Consider the following 19,738-nt stretch of genomic DNA (forward strand, 5'->3'; position numbering starts at 1 on the left):
ATTAATCGATTATTATGTGTTAATTAATGTTTTAATACATAAATTCAATAAGTACATATCTTTGTAGGCTTTTACGTTAAAAAAAATATATAATTATTCTTCATATATTTTTATACACATTAAAAGTATAATCATCATTTTCTTAAAATGCCAACCAACATTCTTATGTTGAACAAAACATTCTTTAGGAATGTTACAATGCAAACCATACAAAAATATTTCCATGAGACATTAATCTAATTCCAAAAATGATTTCTAAAAATGTCCTTGAATGAAAATATTTTTAATATCCCAAACCAAATACTCCTAAATGATGCATAGGTTGTGGACCAACAATATATAGCAAGCCTTAATAACCTATAATACATTACTTTTTATTTAGAAAAGCAACCCATTAAAGAAAATCCAGAGATTTATCTCGATATGATGACCAATTTTAATCATGATATCTATGTAGCCTCCACCTTCTGAAGAAAGAGAGTCCAACAAACAACGACAATGTCTGTATTTTACTACCAGCAATCTGGACATCTTAATTTTCCCTAGGACCTACGTCAAGTGAATAGACACCCTCATAACAGCAGGCTTAAGCTTAGCCGCTTAAGCTTCCTCGCTTCAAACCAGCCGGGTTTCACTCTTGGAGAGTAGCAGGTCTTTCATTTCCCTGTAACTTCTGAGCTCTTCCAGCGCATCAGCTGCTTTACGAGGCGTCAAGAATTCTGAAGATGCACCAACTTGTCCCTCAAGCTCAGACTTCATGGAGTGAGTTGAGTAACAACTTGGATCTTGGCAAAGAGGGGGTGCTGTCCTTAGCATGCGGACAAAGGCACCAACAGCAGCATCTTGTGATTTCCTCCCTGCTAGGAATGGCAGTGAACTAGTGCACTCTGAAGCTTTTGCCCCATCAAGATTCAGACTGGACACCAAAAAATTGAAGAAAAACTGTCCAGTGAACAGAAAAATAATGAACTTAAATGTAATAAGAGGGATCAGTCACTGGATAAGACCAAAGAAAATATCACTTAACCACACATTTACACTACTTCAGTCACAGCAAATGGAAAGAATAAGAACTACTGCTTTAGTGCTTTCGTGTGGTTTTAGCTGTTAATCCCCAACATATTGCTGAATGCATCCTCGTTTGATGAACAATGAGAAAAATAGCAATCTTTTGTTTTCTATTTTTAATTCCTCACACAAAAAGAAACATAGTATTGGGAATTACCTAGTCACACTTCAAATGCTATACAAGTATCAACACATAATAATCAATGGGTAAACACCTCATTTCCAGTTAAATCTTCAATTGATACAAGTGTCAACACATAATAATCAATGGGTAACCTCATTTCCAGTTAAATCTTCAATTGATCTTTCAAGAATTCTAGGGTCACCATTGCTATCCCATAAACTTCTCCAATTGTTGCCAGCGTTAGCATGTGAACTGAAAATTAGCATTGAGCAAGTCAGATTTCTGAAACTTGCAAAAGCCACATAGTAGGGGATCAAAGTGAGCGTGGGGTATCGCATGGAGAGGGGGCTCCACGCTAAAGAAGGGTTATAATCAGTTTGTTCCGCCCGCAAAGGAACGAGTTAGTGGAATCTTTTAGGTGGTCTTGCCTAAGGCGAGGAAGTAGACTGAGGATAAGCCGAACCTCGTAAAAAATCTCGGTCTCACTCTCTCTACCCTTTTCTATTTAAATTTCAGCATATACAAATTGTGTTTCAAAGTACAGGTTTGCTGAAAAACTAAGATTGAGAAGACCTTTTAATCTAAGAAAGTACGCTGGTTAATATTTTGCAGAAACCTTAAAAGGAGTACATTGATTAGAAATCTTGGTTAAAAGGAGCGCATAAAAATTCATTCATACAGGGCTACAAACTGAAATTTGGCGAACGACTAAAAACAGCAAGTGCAGCAGCTCTCACAAATTGATTAAGCATTGTATGATTGGTTAATTGTTTATTGTCTGGTTTGTGATTGGTATTTGGCTTGTGTTTGGATTGTGATTGATTTAACATTAAGTCATTCTTGTGTGTTTGCTTAAGTGTACAAAAAAGTTGTAATAACACTAAAAAGAATTTTTTATAAACCCAATTCACCCCCCCCCCCCCTCTCGGGATAACACCTTAACTTTCACACCCTTTCTTTGACCATGATCGTGGCGACTTCGTAGACGAGGAGATGGGCTAGAAAATGGGTTTGGAAGTTAATACTACTCATTACTATGATCAAAACAATCGAAGTTGCTATGTCTCTTGGGCAGCTTCCACGTCAGATGGGCCATGAGACTTAAGTGTTACGCCCAAGAAGCATAACTGCCTCAACTTCAACATCGTCTCAACTTGGCCACAGTGATTCAAGAAGCCCTTTGGCAGCTTAATTTGTTTAGCAAAGTGTTGAGAGTGAAGGATGGAGTACAAAAGACGGTGAGGAGAGTCTGCCTGTTGATAGTTCAGATTATTATTTTTATAAATTAATTTTATATATATATATAAAAGAGAAAGTGGTCTGCATGGGTCCTGGGCCTTCCATGTAAGAAATTCTAATGAAAACCCATTAGTATTGGACAGAAAAGGCACATTGCAATGCTTTGGAAGTTAAGAGATCTAGTTGCAAAAATTAAAATTGAGTGATTTTGTGTCTTTGTGCATTTAGTCAATTGTTCAGTGACCACAAGTGCATTTTACCCCATATTATAATCTCCTATCACCATTCACTAATGAACACCTTTCACAAAGGGTGGGGGATTAGAAGATGAAGAAGATGATTGCAACTTTTTTTTTGGTTTTTTTTTTGGCTTGGTTTAGCTACGACTAACTCACCAATTAGCATTATAGTGCGATTCAATACACAAACAGAATAGGCATTCCTGTCCCACAAAACTAAAATGCTTATTTTAGCATTTAAAGGATTGGTATTCCGGATGGGATGGCTATTTTGTCCCTCTATATAATACCAAATTCTAGAGTAAATATATCAAACAAAATGCTTATTCCCTTCTGAGATGAAATCTATTAACCAAATGAGGAGTGTTGAGATTTTGATTAGATGAATGACATGACTTGAGGATAGTTCTCTCCCTCTCACAGATTTTGCAAAAGGAGCACTCACGACCACATTCAACACAACATCCCTGACAAAATGACAGTCAAATTCAATGTGCTTTTGTCCTCTCATGAAATATTAGATTGCTAAAATGGTATAAATGGCAAATTAATTATCACAAAACATATTTTTGGTTTCCTCACCAAAAATCTCATCTTTGACATAAGAGATTTCAGCCACTTAAACTCACCACAGTATGAGCCGTAGCTCGATATTCTACTTCAGCACTAGATCTTGCTACAAAATTTTGTTCGTGCTACACTAGGTAACAAGATTACCTCCCACAAATGTACAATATCCAATAGTAGACCTTCAATCATCAATAAAGCTAGTCCAATCTACAATCAGACTATCTCATGATCTTATAGTTTTTATAACATTTATATTTTTTTATAGCAAAAGAAGAAAATTCATTGGTAGATTAAGAGTATAAAAAAATGAGAATAAGACATCCCCTTGCAATAAATTTGGAACAAACTAGAAGGAAATCACAAAAAACAGCCAAAAAAAAAAAGGAAGCAAACAAAAAAAAACCCACATCTCCCAAAATCAAGCCAAGAAATAATGTCCTCATTAAACATACAAAAAAAATCACTCCTTTCAAATGCCCATAACAAACACACCACAACGACGCCATGTAGTGAATCTTTTCTGAAACCAGCAGACAATTCAACTTCTTCCCGAAAAGATATGAGCATTAAGTTCTAACAATAACCCCTACAAACATATCAATAGCGCAACCTTGCCCTTTCGCCCACAAAAACCCAAGAATTAAATAGCTAAAAAGTCCTGCACCAAGTCGAGACAACTCAGCTCTCTCCACAAACACCAAATAACTCACTCCCCCATTTCAAGCAAAATCACAATGCAAAAAAAGATGAGATTTTGTTTCTAATTTATTATAGCAAAGCACACAAACATTTGGGGATTCTTACCAATTATTTGTTGGGGCATCCCCTATGAGCGACGAGTTGCACTTATACCACCTGGGTGTAGCAAAAAGTGGGCAAGGGTGGGTTAGGTTGTCACCCTAAAGCAGCGCACCGTGTTGGCGCCAGGGTACAGTGTCATGTGAGGGAGGGTTCCCCCAACATTTTAGACGTGGGCACGTAAATAAGTTAATTCAAGAGATTGGGATTAGATTAGCAACTTCGAATATAAGGATACTTACAGGTAAAAGCATGGAGATAGTAGACAATGATTAGAAGAAAAATTAATTTAATCTAACTTCATGAAACTAACTGGGTAGGGAAGAAAGCTAGAGAAATTGAAAAATCAAGATTCAAACTTTAGCTTTTCTGGAAAAGCAAAACACATAAGAATGGGGTAGGAATCATTGTACACAAAAACTTAAAAAATAGTGTTGTAGATGCCAAATAAGTAACGAATATAATTATAAGAGGCTTTAAGATAAGTAGAAATAAGATAGAATATATGAAAGGTAATTTCAATCATAGTAAGAATAATATTGGAGAAAAAATTAAACTTGATGGTGAAGATATCAACCGCATTAGTAGATTTTGATATCTTGGATCTATTATGCAAGATGAAGGAGAAATTGAAAAGGACATAATGCACAAAGCTAATGCAAGTTGATTAAAATGGAGAAGTGTTTTGAGCATGCTGTGTGATCGTAAAATACCCTTAAAATTGAAAGGGAAGTTATACAGAACGGCTGTAAGATCAACTATGCTATATGGAACAGAATGTTGGATGACCAAAAGGAAAAGAAGAATTAGAACGGGTCAAGAACTCAAAAATGATGTACATGAATATACCCCTGAAGGATCCAAGGACCAAGAACGAGAATCCATTCCTAAAGAAATATGATAATTATTCAACAAAATCAACAAGGAGGGCAGCTCATCCAACTCCCTATCATTAAAAGATCTCCTAAAATGAAAATTCCAAGAAGCCAAATGACTACCCAAATCAACAGAAAAATAAGAAATAACGTTGTTCTGCCATAAGCTCAAAAGGAAGAGACAAGGAAATGAGGTGGACAAAACCACATTCCCCCACCAAAGATCTTTCCAAAAATGAATCCAAGAACCCCTTCTTTATAACAAAAACAGGGATTTCATTAATAGGAGACAAATTTACAAAGACGAGATAAGACATTACATGTCAAAATTCTAGAACCAACTAGAAGAAACAAACTAAAAATAACAAAGAAAGAAAATGAAAAATCAATTCAAAAGATTTCTCCGATCTCGTCAAACTTTCGTAAAGCTAACTCCATTATAACACCCAAAACTAGTGCACCACAAAGAGGCCAGGCATTGATCTTTTCCCAAACTAGCTGCCAATTCAATTTTTTCCCCAAAAAGATTTCTACATTACGCTCCAACCATAATGCTCACAAAATTGCAAACATACCACATTTCCAAAGTACAGCCCTATCCTCCCCTCTTCCAAAACCCTCGAAAGAAGTAGCCAACAGTTCCTCCACCAATATGAGGCAAACCCAATTTTTTCCCCACAACACCAAATAACTCATTCCAAACTCTCCAAGGAAAATCACTATTAAAAAAAAAAATGAGATGTTTTAGAATTCAAATAGCAAAGAACACAAACATCTGAAGATATAGCCTTCAAAGGCCTCCTAATGTACGACAGGTTATTCGTATTGATTTTATTAAGCACAATCTACTAAATGAGAGCCTTAATTTTTAGGAGAACTTTGGCCTTCCAAAAAGTGAATATAAAAAGAACCCAAAAAAAAAAAGAAGAGTTGGGAGTTGATAAAAAACTTTAAAAATGGTTTACAAGAATAAACCCCAATAATCTAAAGAACAAGACCGAACATCCCTATTTGAAGAAAGATGACAATTATTCAATAATGACAGAAAGAAAGTTCTACTAGCTCTCTATTATGAGGGAACTTCTGAAATGAAAGTTCCAAGAAACCAAAGGGCTAACCGAATCAACCAAAAGAGATAAGGAAAACATGTGGATAAAACATCATTCCCCAACCACAAGTTTTTTCCAAAAACAAATTCGAGAACCCCTCCCCACCACAAATTTAATGTGAAGAGCGAAAAGGGGAAAAAATTGAGAGATAGATCTCCATGGACTCTTCGAAGAACATTGCAAACTAACACTAGTATCCCACCCATTCTCACCCAACCTAATCTTACTCCTAATCACAATATGCCAAAGTGAATGATCTGCTAAGAGAAATTGCCATAACCATTTAGCTAAGAGGATGATCTATTTAGACACCAAATTTCCAAGATCCAACCCTCCCTCTAATTTAGGCCTACAAACCTCTTCCCACCTTACTGAATGATCCCTAAGACCCCCGATTCTAAATCACAAGAATCTCTTATAATTTTCTCCATCCTATTTGCAATCCTCACTAGAATCTTAAAAATAGACAAATAATATAACAAGATACTAGATACACAAGCCTGAATAAGAGTGATTCCACACCCAGGAAAAAAAGGCCCCCTTCCAACCATCTAGCTGCTTGGCCACCCTCTCCATTACCGAATTCCAAAACTCCATAACTTTGAGATTACCCCTCAAAGGGACCTCTAAATAAGTCAAAGGCCAATCCAAAATATCACAACCAATTTCAGAAGACACTCACTCAATAGTAAACAAGCACATTTATATTTCCTAAACCACTTTCCCCCATCTTTATTTTAAGCCCCAACACCCATCTAAAAAATTTAAAGGATACCCAAAATACTTTTGAATGAAGGGTTCCGATCATCTAAAAAGAAGATCATTTTGTTCTCAAACTGAAGATGAGAAACCGCCACTCCCTCTCTCCCACTTCCAACCCTTTCACCAACCCCTAATCCACAACCTTATCCACCATCAAACTCAAAAGATCAACTACAAGGACGAGCAAAAAGGGGAAAGTGGATCACGTTTTCTAATACCTCTTGAAGCCCTAAACCAAGATATATGTTCCCAATTCACAACTATTGAGAACCCCTTAACTGTGGGGGCCAACGCTCACCACAAACCCTTAAGATTTTATCCAAAAAACTCCAACTAACTCTATCATAGGCTTTCTCAAAATCCAATTTAAAAATGAACCCACTCTTATTCCTTCTATGAATATCTTCCACGGACTCATTAGCCACCAAAATAGTAAAGGGGAATGAATAGGGGGTAAATTTGAGAGATAGATCTCAACAGGCTCTCCAATGAACTTCTATAACCGAATTTGGTATTACGCCCATTCTCATTCAGCTCAAACTTGCATCTAATGACTATATGCCAAAGCGTAGAATCCTCAAAGGGAAATTGCCAGAGCCATTTAGCTAAGTGAACAGTGCCTTTATACGCTAAACTTCCAAGACCCAAACTATCCTCCAATTTTGATCAAATCCAAACTCACCAAATGATCCCTATGACCCCCAATCTCGGATCACAAGAATTGTCATAATTTTCTCAATCTTACTCGCAATCCCCACAAGAATCTTAAATATTGACAAATAAAACAAGATACTAGACAAACAAGCCTAAATAAAAGTGATCCTACCCCTAAGAGAGAATAGAGTCCCCTTCCAACCATCTTGATGCTTTCCCAACCTTTTCACTACCGGATTCCAAAAATTCACATATCTTGGATTTCCTTCCAAAAGGGCCCCTAGATATGTCAAAGGTCAATCCAAAAAAACCACACCCCACAATAAAGGATCACTACCTAGCACGCACAACAAGCACATTAATAGCAGCTAAACCACTCTTCCCCATGTTAGTCTGAAACCCAAACACCCTCTCAAAAACATGGAGAAGACCCAAAAAAGTCATAAAAGGGGGACTTTGATCATCTAAAAAGAAAATGGCCTTGGATGGGAGAACCTTTGAGATATCGCAATATCCTACAAACAACATACCAATGGGGTTGTTTGGGATTTTCCCTAAACCAATTCACCACCCCCACTACAAAAGATATGTCTAGTAACACTCAAGTAGATCAACTTGCCAACTAAATGCCTATATCAATGTTTGTTTTCAAAATCCGGTCCAACATCCTTTCACAACATCATGTTCCAAAGGAGTATCAACTCAATTTTTTTTTTATAGAAAAAAAAAATTCATTAGACAAAGAAATAATGAACAATCAGCAGAGAATACATCTCTTTAACGAAATCTAGGAAACCCCAAGAAAACCTAAAAAGAAGAAACACGAAAAATAAAAGACAGCAACTAAGAAGAGACTGCCAATCGCGCTGAACATATGAAATACACATCCCTTTGAAATTTCCATATCCCACAAACCATAAAATAAAAAGAACCTTTTCAAGGGGATGTGTATTTCACATGTTCAATGCAATTGGCAGTCTCTTCTTAGAACCTTTTCCCACACCAACCAATATGGTGACTTCTTAATTGAAAATATGTGCAAGTTACGTTACTTCCACAAGCCCCAAGACACAGCCACTAAAGCACAATTCCATAATGCAACTCCTTCCTTCTTCTTCCTAAACACCACAAAAGAAATTGCCAATAAGTCCTACATTTCCTCAAAGTAATTTTGAGTAACTTTTTCCAAACCTTCCATGCAAAATCACAATGCAAGAAAATATGTGAAACAAATTTTGAACAATCAAAGCAAAGCATACATATATCATGAAGAAGAGCTTTTAAAGTCTCCTTATTTGCAACAAGTCATTAGTATTTATCCTACTAAGCACAACCAACCAAAGATATGCTTTAATTTTAGGAGATATTTTGACCTTCCATATAATCTTGTAGAGTGGAGAAAAGAAATTTGTCCCAACCAAGAATTCAAAGAAATATTTACAAGAACAAACTCCCAAAGGACCCAACAACCAATATCAGTTATCATTTTTGGAAGATTCACTACATTTATTCAACATAACCAACAAAGACAATAAACTCAATAGTCTCCTTGTCATTCAAGGCTCTCCTGAAATGAAAATTCCAAAAAGGTAAAAGATGGCCCGAGTATACACTAAACGAAGAAATGGGATCATTTTCTCTAAGCTCAATTGAAAAGGGCGGGGAAAAGAGGAGGACAAAACAACATTCCATCCATAAGTCTTTCCAAAAACAGATATTACAACCCTTAACCAAAATAAATTTTGTTCAGGGAATAAAGAGAGGGTAAATTTGAGAGATAGCTTTCCACAGACTTTCCGAAGAGCATCTAGAACTAGAACCCAAATTAGTATCCCATCCATTCCCATCAAGTCCAAATTTACTTTTGATAACTTTAAGCTAGAAGAAACCTCTAGCGGGAACCACCAGAGTCATTTAGCCAAAAGAGTCGTGTTCTTAGACACCAAATTTAAAAGACCCAAACCACCCTCCCTCTTAGTTTTACAAACCACCTCCCAACTCACCAAATGATCCCCAAAACCCGCTACCCCTAACCAAAGAAAATCCCTCATAATTCTCTCAAGCTTACTAGTGACTCCCATTGGAATTTTAAAGATAGAAGGAAAATACAACAGAATACTAGAAAGACAAGCTTGAATAAGAGTAATCCTCCCTCCTAAAGGAAAAAGGGCTCCTTTCCACCCATCTAAAAGGTTGGACACTCTCTCCACCACTAGATCCCAAAAACTAGATGATCTAGGATTACCTCCCAAAGGAACCCCTAGATAGGACAACGGCCAACCCAACTTCCAAGGCTATATATTCTCATTTAGCACTTGACGCTACCATAGTTTGCTTCTTACTCTTCCAAGAAACCAAATTATCACCAACCAAGATATGATACCTGATTATGGATCTCTGTTCGAAAGACGACCTAGCCCAATCTGCATCTATATATCCATGGATATAAGAGTGACCTTGATCTCAATATAAAAGACCTCTTTCAGGTGCACCTTTGAGATATCTCAAGATGCGAATTACTGCGTCCCAATGACTTGTCCTCAAAAGAACCTAGAAATTGACTCGCAACACTTGTTAGAAAAGATATATCCGACCGAGTGACTGTGAGATAATTCAACTTTCCAACAAGTCTCTACTATTGTCCACGATTAGGTAGCAAATCACCCATATCCAGCTCTAACTTGCTGTTACATTCCATGGGTGTACCATCCAATTAGATCCCAATCCAATTTTATCCAACATATCAAAAACATACTTCCTCTGTGACAAAACAATTCCAATACGAGATCTAGATACTTCTATACCCAAGACGCATTTCAACGGACCCAAATCTTTCATTTGAAATTTAGTTTGTAGAAAAAGTTAGAGACTCTAAATACTTTTATCATCATCACCTGTAATAACAATATCATTCACATAAACAACAAGAAGGATCCACTCGATGAAGTATGATAATAAAAACATAATGATCCACTATACACCATTGAAGACCAAACTCAAGTACTATAGCACTAAAACAACCAAACTATGCTCTAGCAGACCGTTGTAAACCAAATAGTGCCTTCTTGAGATGACACACTAAGCCCGACTCCCCTTGAGCAACAAACTCGGATGGTTGCTTCATATAGACCTCCTCCTCAAGATCTCCATGCAAAGGCATTCTTCATATCTAATTGATGAAGAGGCTAGTGACAAGTAGTAGCCAAGGATACGAATAGGCATACTGATGCAAGTTTGGCAACCCAAAAAAAAAAAAGGAGTCAAAATAATCCAAGCCATACACCTGAGTATACCCCTTAGTAACAAGACAAGCCATAGAACCATCAGGATTAACTTTCACAATGTATACCCAGCAATAACCAACCATATACTTATTGAGAGGAAGAGATACAAAGTCCCAAGGATCATTGTCCTATAAAGCATTCAATGCATCAACCATAGCATTCCTCCACCCAAAGTAGGCTAAGGCCTCTGAAATAGCTTTACGAAGGGTAGTAGATGATAGATCAATAACAAAACAATAATAGGAAGTTGATAAGAAGTCATAACAAACATAGCTGGAAATGGGATCTGCAGTAGAAGTGTTGGTATAGACTCTGAGGCAAGTGTACAGCCTATGGTTTATCCTTTTTCCTAACCCACATAGATTCTGTTTCTATGAATTGCATGGACACAAGGGCATGCTTGTTATAAGTAATGGGTTTGATTGGAGTAGCAATATCATCCAACTTAATTCTACTTAGAAGGAGGAGTTTATGAACAACATAGGGATAAGGAAGAGAATTGGATTTCTTCATTGTTGCATTCAACATATGATTCATCCGAAACATTGGTAGATTATTCTTCTTCTTCTTAATGATACCCCACAAGAACAATAGATCAGTATCAATAACCTCTATGATGGATCCTTATCTAGGAAGCAATAGATTTGAAATTATGTGATGAATTATCCTTCTTTCAACAGTTAAAAAGGAGACATCTTGCTTAGCACTCAACTCACCAAACACGACCTTTTGAGCTTTCCTTTTATTTAGGTCCTTTAAGGAAGAAATTCCTTCTAGTGGGAGGTTAAACATTTTTGAAATATCTTCAACATTAATGTTTATCTAGATTTGGTGAACATTAGATTTGATAATGAGATCATTTGACCCTCCTTTTTGTTCCAAGTTTGAGTAAAATAATTGTATGGCATCAATATAGTTTTTTTATTCTATTAAACATAACTCATTTCAACTTTGTTCCGCAAAAAATTCTGTAATGGAGTACCCATTCTTTTCAAAGAACTTGCATCAATGAGTATTGGAGTAATGACGTCCATTTTGGAGAATTTTTCATAGAAACGATGCTTACAATAAGGAACAGCTTAGACTCTAGTTCTTTCATGATTAAGTTGCGAACAAATCTTTCTACATGCTCTGACTCTCTAGTTTTGGGCTTTTTTACCTTTTCCCTTTGATGGAGTGGATGAATGTGATCCAAAGCAAAACCTGGAGAGTGAACAGGACTACAATCCCTCTACATATCCGATTCTTCTATTATCTCCAATGTTTCCTTCTGTATCTTTGAAGACCCCACACCAACTGCGTTGCTTCTTAATCCATAAAGCTTTCCTCCTCTAACATTTGGTCCCATTTTTGCACCTCAACTTCATAGGCTGAGAATGCAAAAAACCCAATTCTTCCAACATGTTCTTCAACCAGACAAGTTCACAAGAAGTGTGAGCCATAGCTCTATATTATGATTCAGCACTTGACCTTGCCACCACAATCTGTTTCTTACTTTTCCAAGAAACTAAATTACCACGAACCAAGATACAACACCTGGTGGTGGATCTCCGAACGGACGGCGATCCAGCCCAATCTGCATTTGTATATCCATGGATACAAGTGTGACCCTGATCACGATATAAAAGATCTCTCTTAGGTGCACCTTTCAGATATCTCCAAATGTGAATTACTGTGTCCCAATGACTTGTCCTTGGAGAATCTAGAAATTGACTCACAACACTTGTTGCGAAAGATATATTCGGCAGAGTAACTGTGAGATAATTCAACTTTCCAACAAGTCTCTAGTATTGTCCAGGATTATGTAGCAAATCACCCATATTGGACATTAACTTCTTGTTAGGATCCATGGGTGCACCAACTAGTTAAATCCCAACAAGCTAGTTTGATCCAACAAATTCAAGAACATACTTCCTCTGTGACACAACAGTTCCAATACGAGATCCAAAGATTTCTATACCCAAGAAGTATTTCAAGGGTCCCCAATCTTAGGTTTGAAACTTAGTTTGTAGAAAAAGTTTGAGAGTCTGAATATCCTTATCATCATCAGATGTAATAACAATATCATCCACATAAACAACAAGAAGGATCCTACTTGGTGGGGTATGACAATAGTACACAAAATGATCCAAAACACATTGTTGAAGACCAAACTCAAGTACTACAGCACTGAAACGACCAAACCATGCTCTGGGAGACTATTTCAAACCATATGGAGCCTTCTTGAGCCGACACACTAAGCCTGAATCCCCCTGAGCAACAAACCCAAGTGGTTGCTCCATATAAACCTCCACCTCAAGGCCACCATGCAAGAAGACATTTTTCACATCTAACTTGTGCGGAGGCTAGTTACAAGTAGTAGCCAAGGAGATAAATAGACGTACTGATGTAACTTTGGCAACCGGAGAAAAAGTATCAGAATAATCCAAAGCATACACCTGAGTGTATCCCTTAGCAACAAGACGGACCTTTAAACGAGCCACAGAACCACAAGGGTTGACTTTCACAATGTAAACCCAACTACAACCAACCACAAACTTGTCAAGAGAAAGAGGTACCAAGTTGTAAGTACCATTGTCATGTAAAGCATTCATCTCTTCAACCATAGCATCCTTCCACCCATAATGGGCTAACGCTTCCGAAATAGATTTAGGAAGGGTAGTAGACGACAAAGTAGTAACAAAACAATAATAGGAGGGTGATAAGACCTACTAAACTTGCTTCAACAGCAAGCGTCATTCCAATTAACAACATGATTGATCCATGTTTGTTGAAACTTCAAAGTGTTTTGCTATTTTATTTTGTAGTACATAAGTGCATGTCATTTGGAAACAATTTTTCAAATTCTATACAAAATCAAATTCGATTCTTGATTCATGATTCACTAATGGAATTTCGATTCATGATTTGAATCTCAATTTGACAATTATGGTAGTGAGGATAATGCTCATTTATTTTTGCACTACCCATAGCTTGGTGTTTATAGAACAACCCATTTGGTTTGTCGGAAGAGCGTTGGGTGTGTCCTTGGTCATTGGAGGCTTCCTTGATTGTTGATTTTAGAGATTTTGGAAAGTGATAAAACAAAAGGATTTTGTGGTGGTGCTCTATTTTATTGTTCCTTGGGTTATTTGGATGGAGAGAAATGCACAAAAAAAAAAATTTGAGATCATGGGACAGAATTGTGTTTTTGGTGTCCCTATACTGTAGAAGGTTCACTTCTTTCCAACAGCTTTGTCAGCAGAATAGTTTAAAATTTCATATATCACAACCCTCATCAAACAATTTACATCAAACTAGTAGAGTGAACAAACAAATTGAATATGCAATTGCAAGTCTAGAAATTAAAATAAGTTGCCCAGCTCAGGCCATGGAAACAAATAATGTATGTCAAGGTGAATTATGTGAATTATGATAGCAGGAAACCTCTGTACATAACATTCTGTCAGCCCAAGGAAGTCTTCTATCATAAACGCTATCTGAAATCACAAATATGTGTGTGTGTGTGTGTGTGTGTGTGTGTGTGTGTGTGTGTATCTTGCAATGACTTAGACAATAAGACACCAATTTACACAGACTGCAATTTCAATTGAATGAGTAATTATTGACACTATGCATTAACAATGGAAGATATAAGAGGCAGATAAAATTACCCAGCTTGGCAATCTGATGCATCAACATCATCAACAACAAAAGGACATGAGAAGTCACAGTCATCCAAGTCATCCTCAAACGATAATCTACTAGAGCTTCTTGAACATCCAATATGTGGGGAGCCACTAGAAGATAGCAACCCTGAGAATGGCCCTGAATCATCTTTGCTGTCCTTGGACACCTATGAAGCAAAATAGTATGGAACTTGGCAGCACACAAAAAAAGATAAAAAAAATTAAATTTTAGTACAGGGAAAGCCAGACCAACAAATAGAAGCAGTACCTTCTGACCAGCATAATGATTTGTCATCCCAGAAAATATTTCTCCAGTCCTTGGTGATTCTGCTTTCCTCAACGACCGATATCCAGATGGAGACTCCTGTGGTGAATGGTCATGCTTTGTGCTTTTGGGGGACAAAGGGGGGAGATAATGCCTACTTGGGTCAGAAGAATAGGGAGAAGGGTATTTGGGGCCTCTGCCCGTTGCTGGAAGAGGAATAGTTACAGGAGCAGTCTCCGAGCGTAAATGAGTATGCACATGATTAGCACGGAGAAGGTAAGATGGAGGAGATGGTGATGGAGATAGCGAGAAAGGAGGTGAAAGCTGATACTCATCAAAACTAGTAGCCTTTTGATTAGCCGGAGGTCTATAATCTTGAATCTTATTCCTACCACAAACATCATGGGATGGAGTAGGTAAATCAAATGGTACAGAATACGTGTGGGATGCAGGCGGAGAGACACTGAGGGGTTGATTCTGCATAAAAGGAGCTGCTTTGTGGAGGCCACTTGTCCAGCTGTGCGGGCGTTGAAAGGATGCAGAAGAAGGTAACTGAGTTCTTCTCAGTGGGAAGGAGGTAGCATGGAAGCCCTTCTCAGAAGAGGGAAACGCCCTCATAGGATCGGTGGCAGAGCTGCCAACATAATCTGTAATTATGTGTGGTGGCGATGAAGTTGAAGGCCTGAGATTGAAATCCGACAGTGTTGGACGATATACCACAGAGACACAAAGGCGGCCAGGAAAAGCATCCACAGGGGCAAAACTGTATCGCTTCATGCATTCCTCATCTTCCCTTCTAAATGGATTACTAAATGAAGAAACCTTGTAGATAATATCAAAATCATAGGTCTGAGTTGATGAACCCAGCTGCTGAAATATCCGAGACACCGGGAGAAGCCTCATTGTTGAATATAGGGAACGTAGAAGTATGATTGACTTTTTGTACGTCTTCTTGTAAGATGTAGAAGAAATTTCACCAGCTTGAGCAGCCACTGTCGGAAGAGATTCATATTGGACAACCCACCTCTCTATGACCGTCTCAACAGATGCCCCGGCAGCTGAAGAATCTAGTCCTCTTTGAACAACGATGATGTCAATTATCATTGGATCCATTAAATATCTGTGCCAGAAATTCAGATTATCTAAGGCCGCAGGGCGGTCTCCTAGTACTAAGCTGAACCATTTGTCACTCCTTCTCACTCGTGATGCTGATGATAGTTCATCACTATGATTATGTGGTCTCAGAGAAGGAATCCTTGAGTTCAGAATAATGTGCAAACTCTTTAAAAAAAACTGGGAAACGATTTGTTCCATTCGTGCAGATTCAGGCTGAGCATTGGTATGCAAATCCATGTTTCTCAACAGAGATCTTTAATCAGCAATTCAATCTTCGCCCTAGAGGTTACAAGTGATGCCGACATTAATTCTGAAGGTTTAGGTCCAATCATAAGAATCCAAGCTGCGAAATTTTTATTTAAACAAGAAGAAGAAGAAATTGAAGACGCTTCGAAAATTTTGAATTCTGAAGGTTTAAGTCCAATCATAAGATTCCAAGCTGCGAAATTTTTATTTAAACAAGAAGAAGAAGAAATTGAGGACGCTTCGGAAATTTTGCTGGACAGAAGCTATCTGATGATGCAAGCAGTCCCTCGGTACGCGTATAAATAATTACCCAAGAGAGAACTATTTACCGATTTGCAGGCATGACAATGACGAACCTAGTAACATTTGCATCGTCATCCCCACTGGAAAATTTTTTAAAAAGAAATCATTCGGAAATAAAATCCATCGCTCTCTGATGAGGCAAGCAGACCCAATAGAAAACAATTTACTGATGTAAATATGACAATAACGAGCCAAGAAATTTTTGAATCGTCACCCCCACAAAAAAAAAAAAAAAATCATTCCAATTTCCAAAATAAAATTCATTTGGAACCCTAGATCAAACAAAGATGGTCACGGACCAAGCAGATTAATCTCGAAAGGAGACGACAGGAAAGGAAGATGCATAATTATTAAACAATAATCAAGTTGTTTTGAGAGAGCGAGAGTGGAGGCTGGGGAAGAGCTAATCAAAACACAACCCAAGGTGAGGTAGTCAATTTTATCCGCTCTCCCCTCGCTCGTCAAAACCAACTTTGCTGATTGCACCCTTCTTTTCTTCCTTTCTGGAAGAGGAAACTATAGCCATACTTGGGACCGCATCCGCAAATGAAGCAACTCACCAATGGAATACTTTAAAAGTTTGATTCAGTAAGAGTTTGTGTAAATTGGTTCATTATATAAGAGAGTAATTTTCAGTTTTATAATTTATTTAATAAATAAGTTAATTTGTGAAATTATTTACTTTAATTTATTAGGACAATTAAAGTGTTTTTTGTGATAGTTACATGTATTCAATCATTTGGACAATAATGTGTTTTTTGTGATAGTTACATGTATTTTATCACATGGGTACTTGGACTAAAAAAGTGATAAGTATTAGTTGGTGTTGGCCCTAGTGTCAAGTCTACAGGGGTTGAATAGATTTTATTGCGCATTTTTGCTTTTCTCTACAAAATATTAAACATTTACAAGATACAAATGATTATATCACATTATACAAAAAAACAAAAAAAAAATTCATGCACAAGATATAAACTAAAGTGAAGGGAAGAAAAACTCAATACCGATGTTAACGTGGTTCGGCCCTTTACCTACGTTCACCCCTTAAGTCACACCCAAGTTTTTCACAATCCACTAACACAACTCCTTCACAAGCGGAGAAACCTTTACACTACGGGAACAAATCATTTTTGTTCACTAAGAGCCTTTCAGTAAGGTTCATCAAAAGCTCTTGCAATTCGGTTCACTAAGAACTCTCTCACTTTGGTTCACCAAGCACCTTTGAACTAGGTTCACCAAGAACCCTAATTCAACAAGATGATGATAATGATTTACAAAACAAATGCTCATTAAATGAGCTGATAATTGATATAATCAAATCCTCAAACAACTCACTCAAAGTAATGTATCACACTAAGATTGAAGAGTAAGAGAGAAGTTGAGCACAAATATGATGAAGTAATTGAAGTATGCTTGCAAATAATATATGATTACTAAGATTAATCTTTAAACAAGTCTTTGGACTTGTATTTATAGGCAAAATGTGTAACGATCCCAAAAATAATGTGTGCAAGTGTCATTCAAAAAAAATTTTAATTAATTAATTAATTAATAACTATTAATTAAATAGTATTATATTATATAATAATATATTAATATTATATTATATTATATTATATATATATATATAGATATAGGAAGTCTCAGGAAATTTATTTCCTAAGACCCCCCTTCTCTCACACCACTCTCTCTCCTCAATTTTTCGGTGAAACGAGCATCAATTGAAAAACGGAAAATATTCCTGAGTTTCAATTTCTATTTAGGGGTGAGCAAACGGTCGGTTCGGCCAAATTCGAGTAATTAACCGAATTAACCGAAAAAATTCAGTTAAATAATACCATTAACCGAACCGCCTGAATTGAAGAAGGAAACCAAACCGAACCTGACCGAATTACCATTCGGGTAATTCGGTTAACCGATTTTAACCAAACGACCTCTAAGGTGGTGTTTGGGAGCATCCATTAAATATTTTGAAGTTGAATTCTCTAATACACACAAAACCAAATTTGTTGAATAATCTGAAGGATAAATATAATAACAAAAGTGGAAGAAGAAGAAGAAGAATAAGAACAAGAAGAAGCGAAGGAGGAGGTCTGGAGGAGAGGAAGAGTTATTGGGGTCCGAGTTTGTACGCAACACGGCGAGCTGGTGGCTGAGAGCTTGAGAATGAGACGCTGAGGGCCGAGAGGCTCGACTCTGGAGAGCCGAGCTGCCGAAGACTCGAAGAGGCCAGAGGGGATTTGCCGACTCCGAGAGGTGGTCCGATGGAGAGCTACGGTCCTGCAGGGCAGATCGACTGCATCTGCAGAGCGCAGAGAAAGTGAGAAACCTAGCCCTAACTCTAATCCCCAATCCCCACTGTGAACGAAACCCTTTTTCCCCTCAGGCCCCAAGCCCCAAGCCTAACTGCTGTAACCGTTCACTGCCCGACCCAATTATAAATTATATTAAAAATGTAATTAATTAGTAATTCGGTTAATCGGTTAACTGATATTCTTTTACCGTTAACCGAACCGAAACCGATTAACCGAAAGTTTGTAGAATTCTAACCGAACCGACCGAACCAGATTTTTTACCCGAACCGAACCGGCCAATTTCAGCCGATTAATCCAGTTAATTCGGTTTTCACCGAATTATGCTCACCCCTATTTCTGTTACGAACATTTTAACCGGAGTGGATTCGTCATCGGGACGTCGTAAGCACCATTCTTGGGATAAGGTAAGAGGAATAAATTAAGTCAGGCATTTTGGAAATTAATTGATTAATTTAAAGCATGAGAATATGAAACTATTGTATATAATTTTCTGACTTATCAGACATATGAAAGCAGTGGTTTTGGATTATTATATATTTTTCTAAGCAATTATTATATAATGAAATATTACTTAAAATTAGTGTGGCATGAGAAATGGTTTTGTTACTGTACAATAAACATGTAAGAATATTTTATGATAAAATGTGATTTATACTGGTTTATGGGAAATATTGAAAAAACGGCAGATATTGTGAAATGATGAAATATGATTTTATATTAGAATATGTGATGACGGTGTTGAATCTATGAGTCCAATCTGGTTTTGATAAGGATAAATCACTTGGTATTTGATATGTGCATTGAGATTGTGAACAGGAACAATATTTAGCATGTAGAAAGGATAACAAGTCATGGAAGCCATGAAAATTAAAGCATACATATCTTAGCACAATCCATGAAACTAAAAGAGTAGAAGAATGAAGATGCAAGCAGCAAGTTCGAGATCATCATGGGAATGGGTACTTAGAATTTTTGTATTCACATACTTCATATGATTTAATTTGAGGCTCAAATCATAACCTAAATGATCTTAAGACTCATGCATCTCATGGACATCATTAGGGGACATTCATGGACTTAGAAATATTTTTAAAATCCCAGAA

The 19,738-nt window shown here is 37.1% G+C and overlaps 1 protein-coding gene across 4 annotated transcripts; it reads right to left on the reverse strand.

The window, feature by feature from the left end:
• Nucleotides 1-353: 353 nt before the first annotated feature.
• Nucleotides 354-16,910, reverse strand: LOC131160002 (autophagy-related protein 13a). Of its 4 annotated transcripts, none has more exons than XM_058115276.1 (3): nt 14,659-16,910; nt 14,376-14,557; nt 354-916 (listed from the first exon to the last, which is right to left on the reverse strand). In XM_058115276.1, the coding sequence occupies exons 1-3, from the start codon at nt 16,006-16,008 to the stop codon at nt 616-618; spliced, it is 1,833 nt and encodes a 610-aa protein (XP_057971259.1). In that variant the 5' UTR covers nt 16,009-16,910; the 3' UTR covers nt 354-615. The 4 variants fall into 4 exon arrangements, with proteins under 4 accessions (XP_057971259.1, XP_057971261.1, XP_057971262.1 ...); XM_058115278.1 differs by having other exon boundaries at nt 354-942; nt 14,659-16,902; XM_058115279.1 differs by having other exon boundaries at nt 14,376-14,580; nt 14,659-16,902.
• Between the last annotated feature and the right edge of the window lie 2,828 nt (nt 16,911-19,738).

Source organism: Malania oleifera, chromosome 7 (assembly GCF_029873635.1).
Source record: "Malania oleifera isolate guangnan ecotype guangnan chromosome 7, ASM2987363v1, whole genome shotgun sequence".
NCBI classification, from domain to species: domain Eukaryota; kingdom Viridiplantae; phylum Streptophyta; class Magnoliopsida; order Santalales; family Ximeniaceae; genus Malania; species Malania oleifera.

Bases quoted from the DNA above. Each gene is read 5' to 3' on its own strand.
- LOC131160002 (XM_058115276.1), bottom strand. From the start codon at position 16,008: ATGGATTTGCATACCAATGCTCAGCCTGAATCTGCACGAATGGAACAA. The intron at 14,558-14,658 runs GTACTGCTTCTA...TTTGCTTCATAG, and splicing joins ATCATTATGCTGGTCAGAAG to GTGTCCAAGGACAGCAAAGA. The intron at 917-14,375 runs GTAATTTTATCT...TTTGGTGTCCAG, and splicing joins GCATCAGATTGCCAAGCTGG to TCTGAATCTTGATGGGGCAA.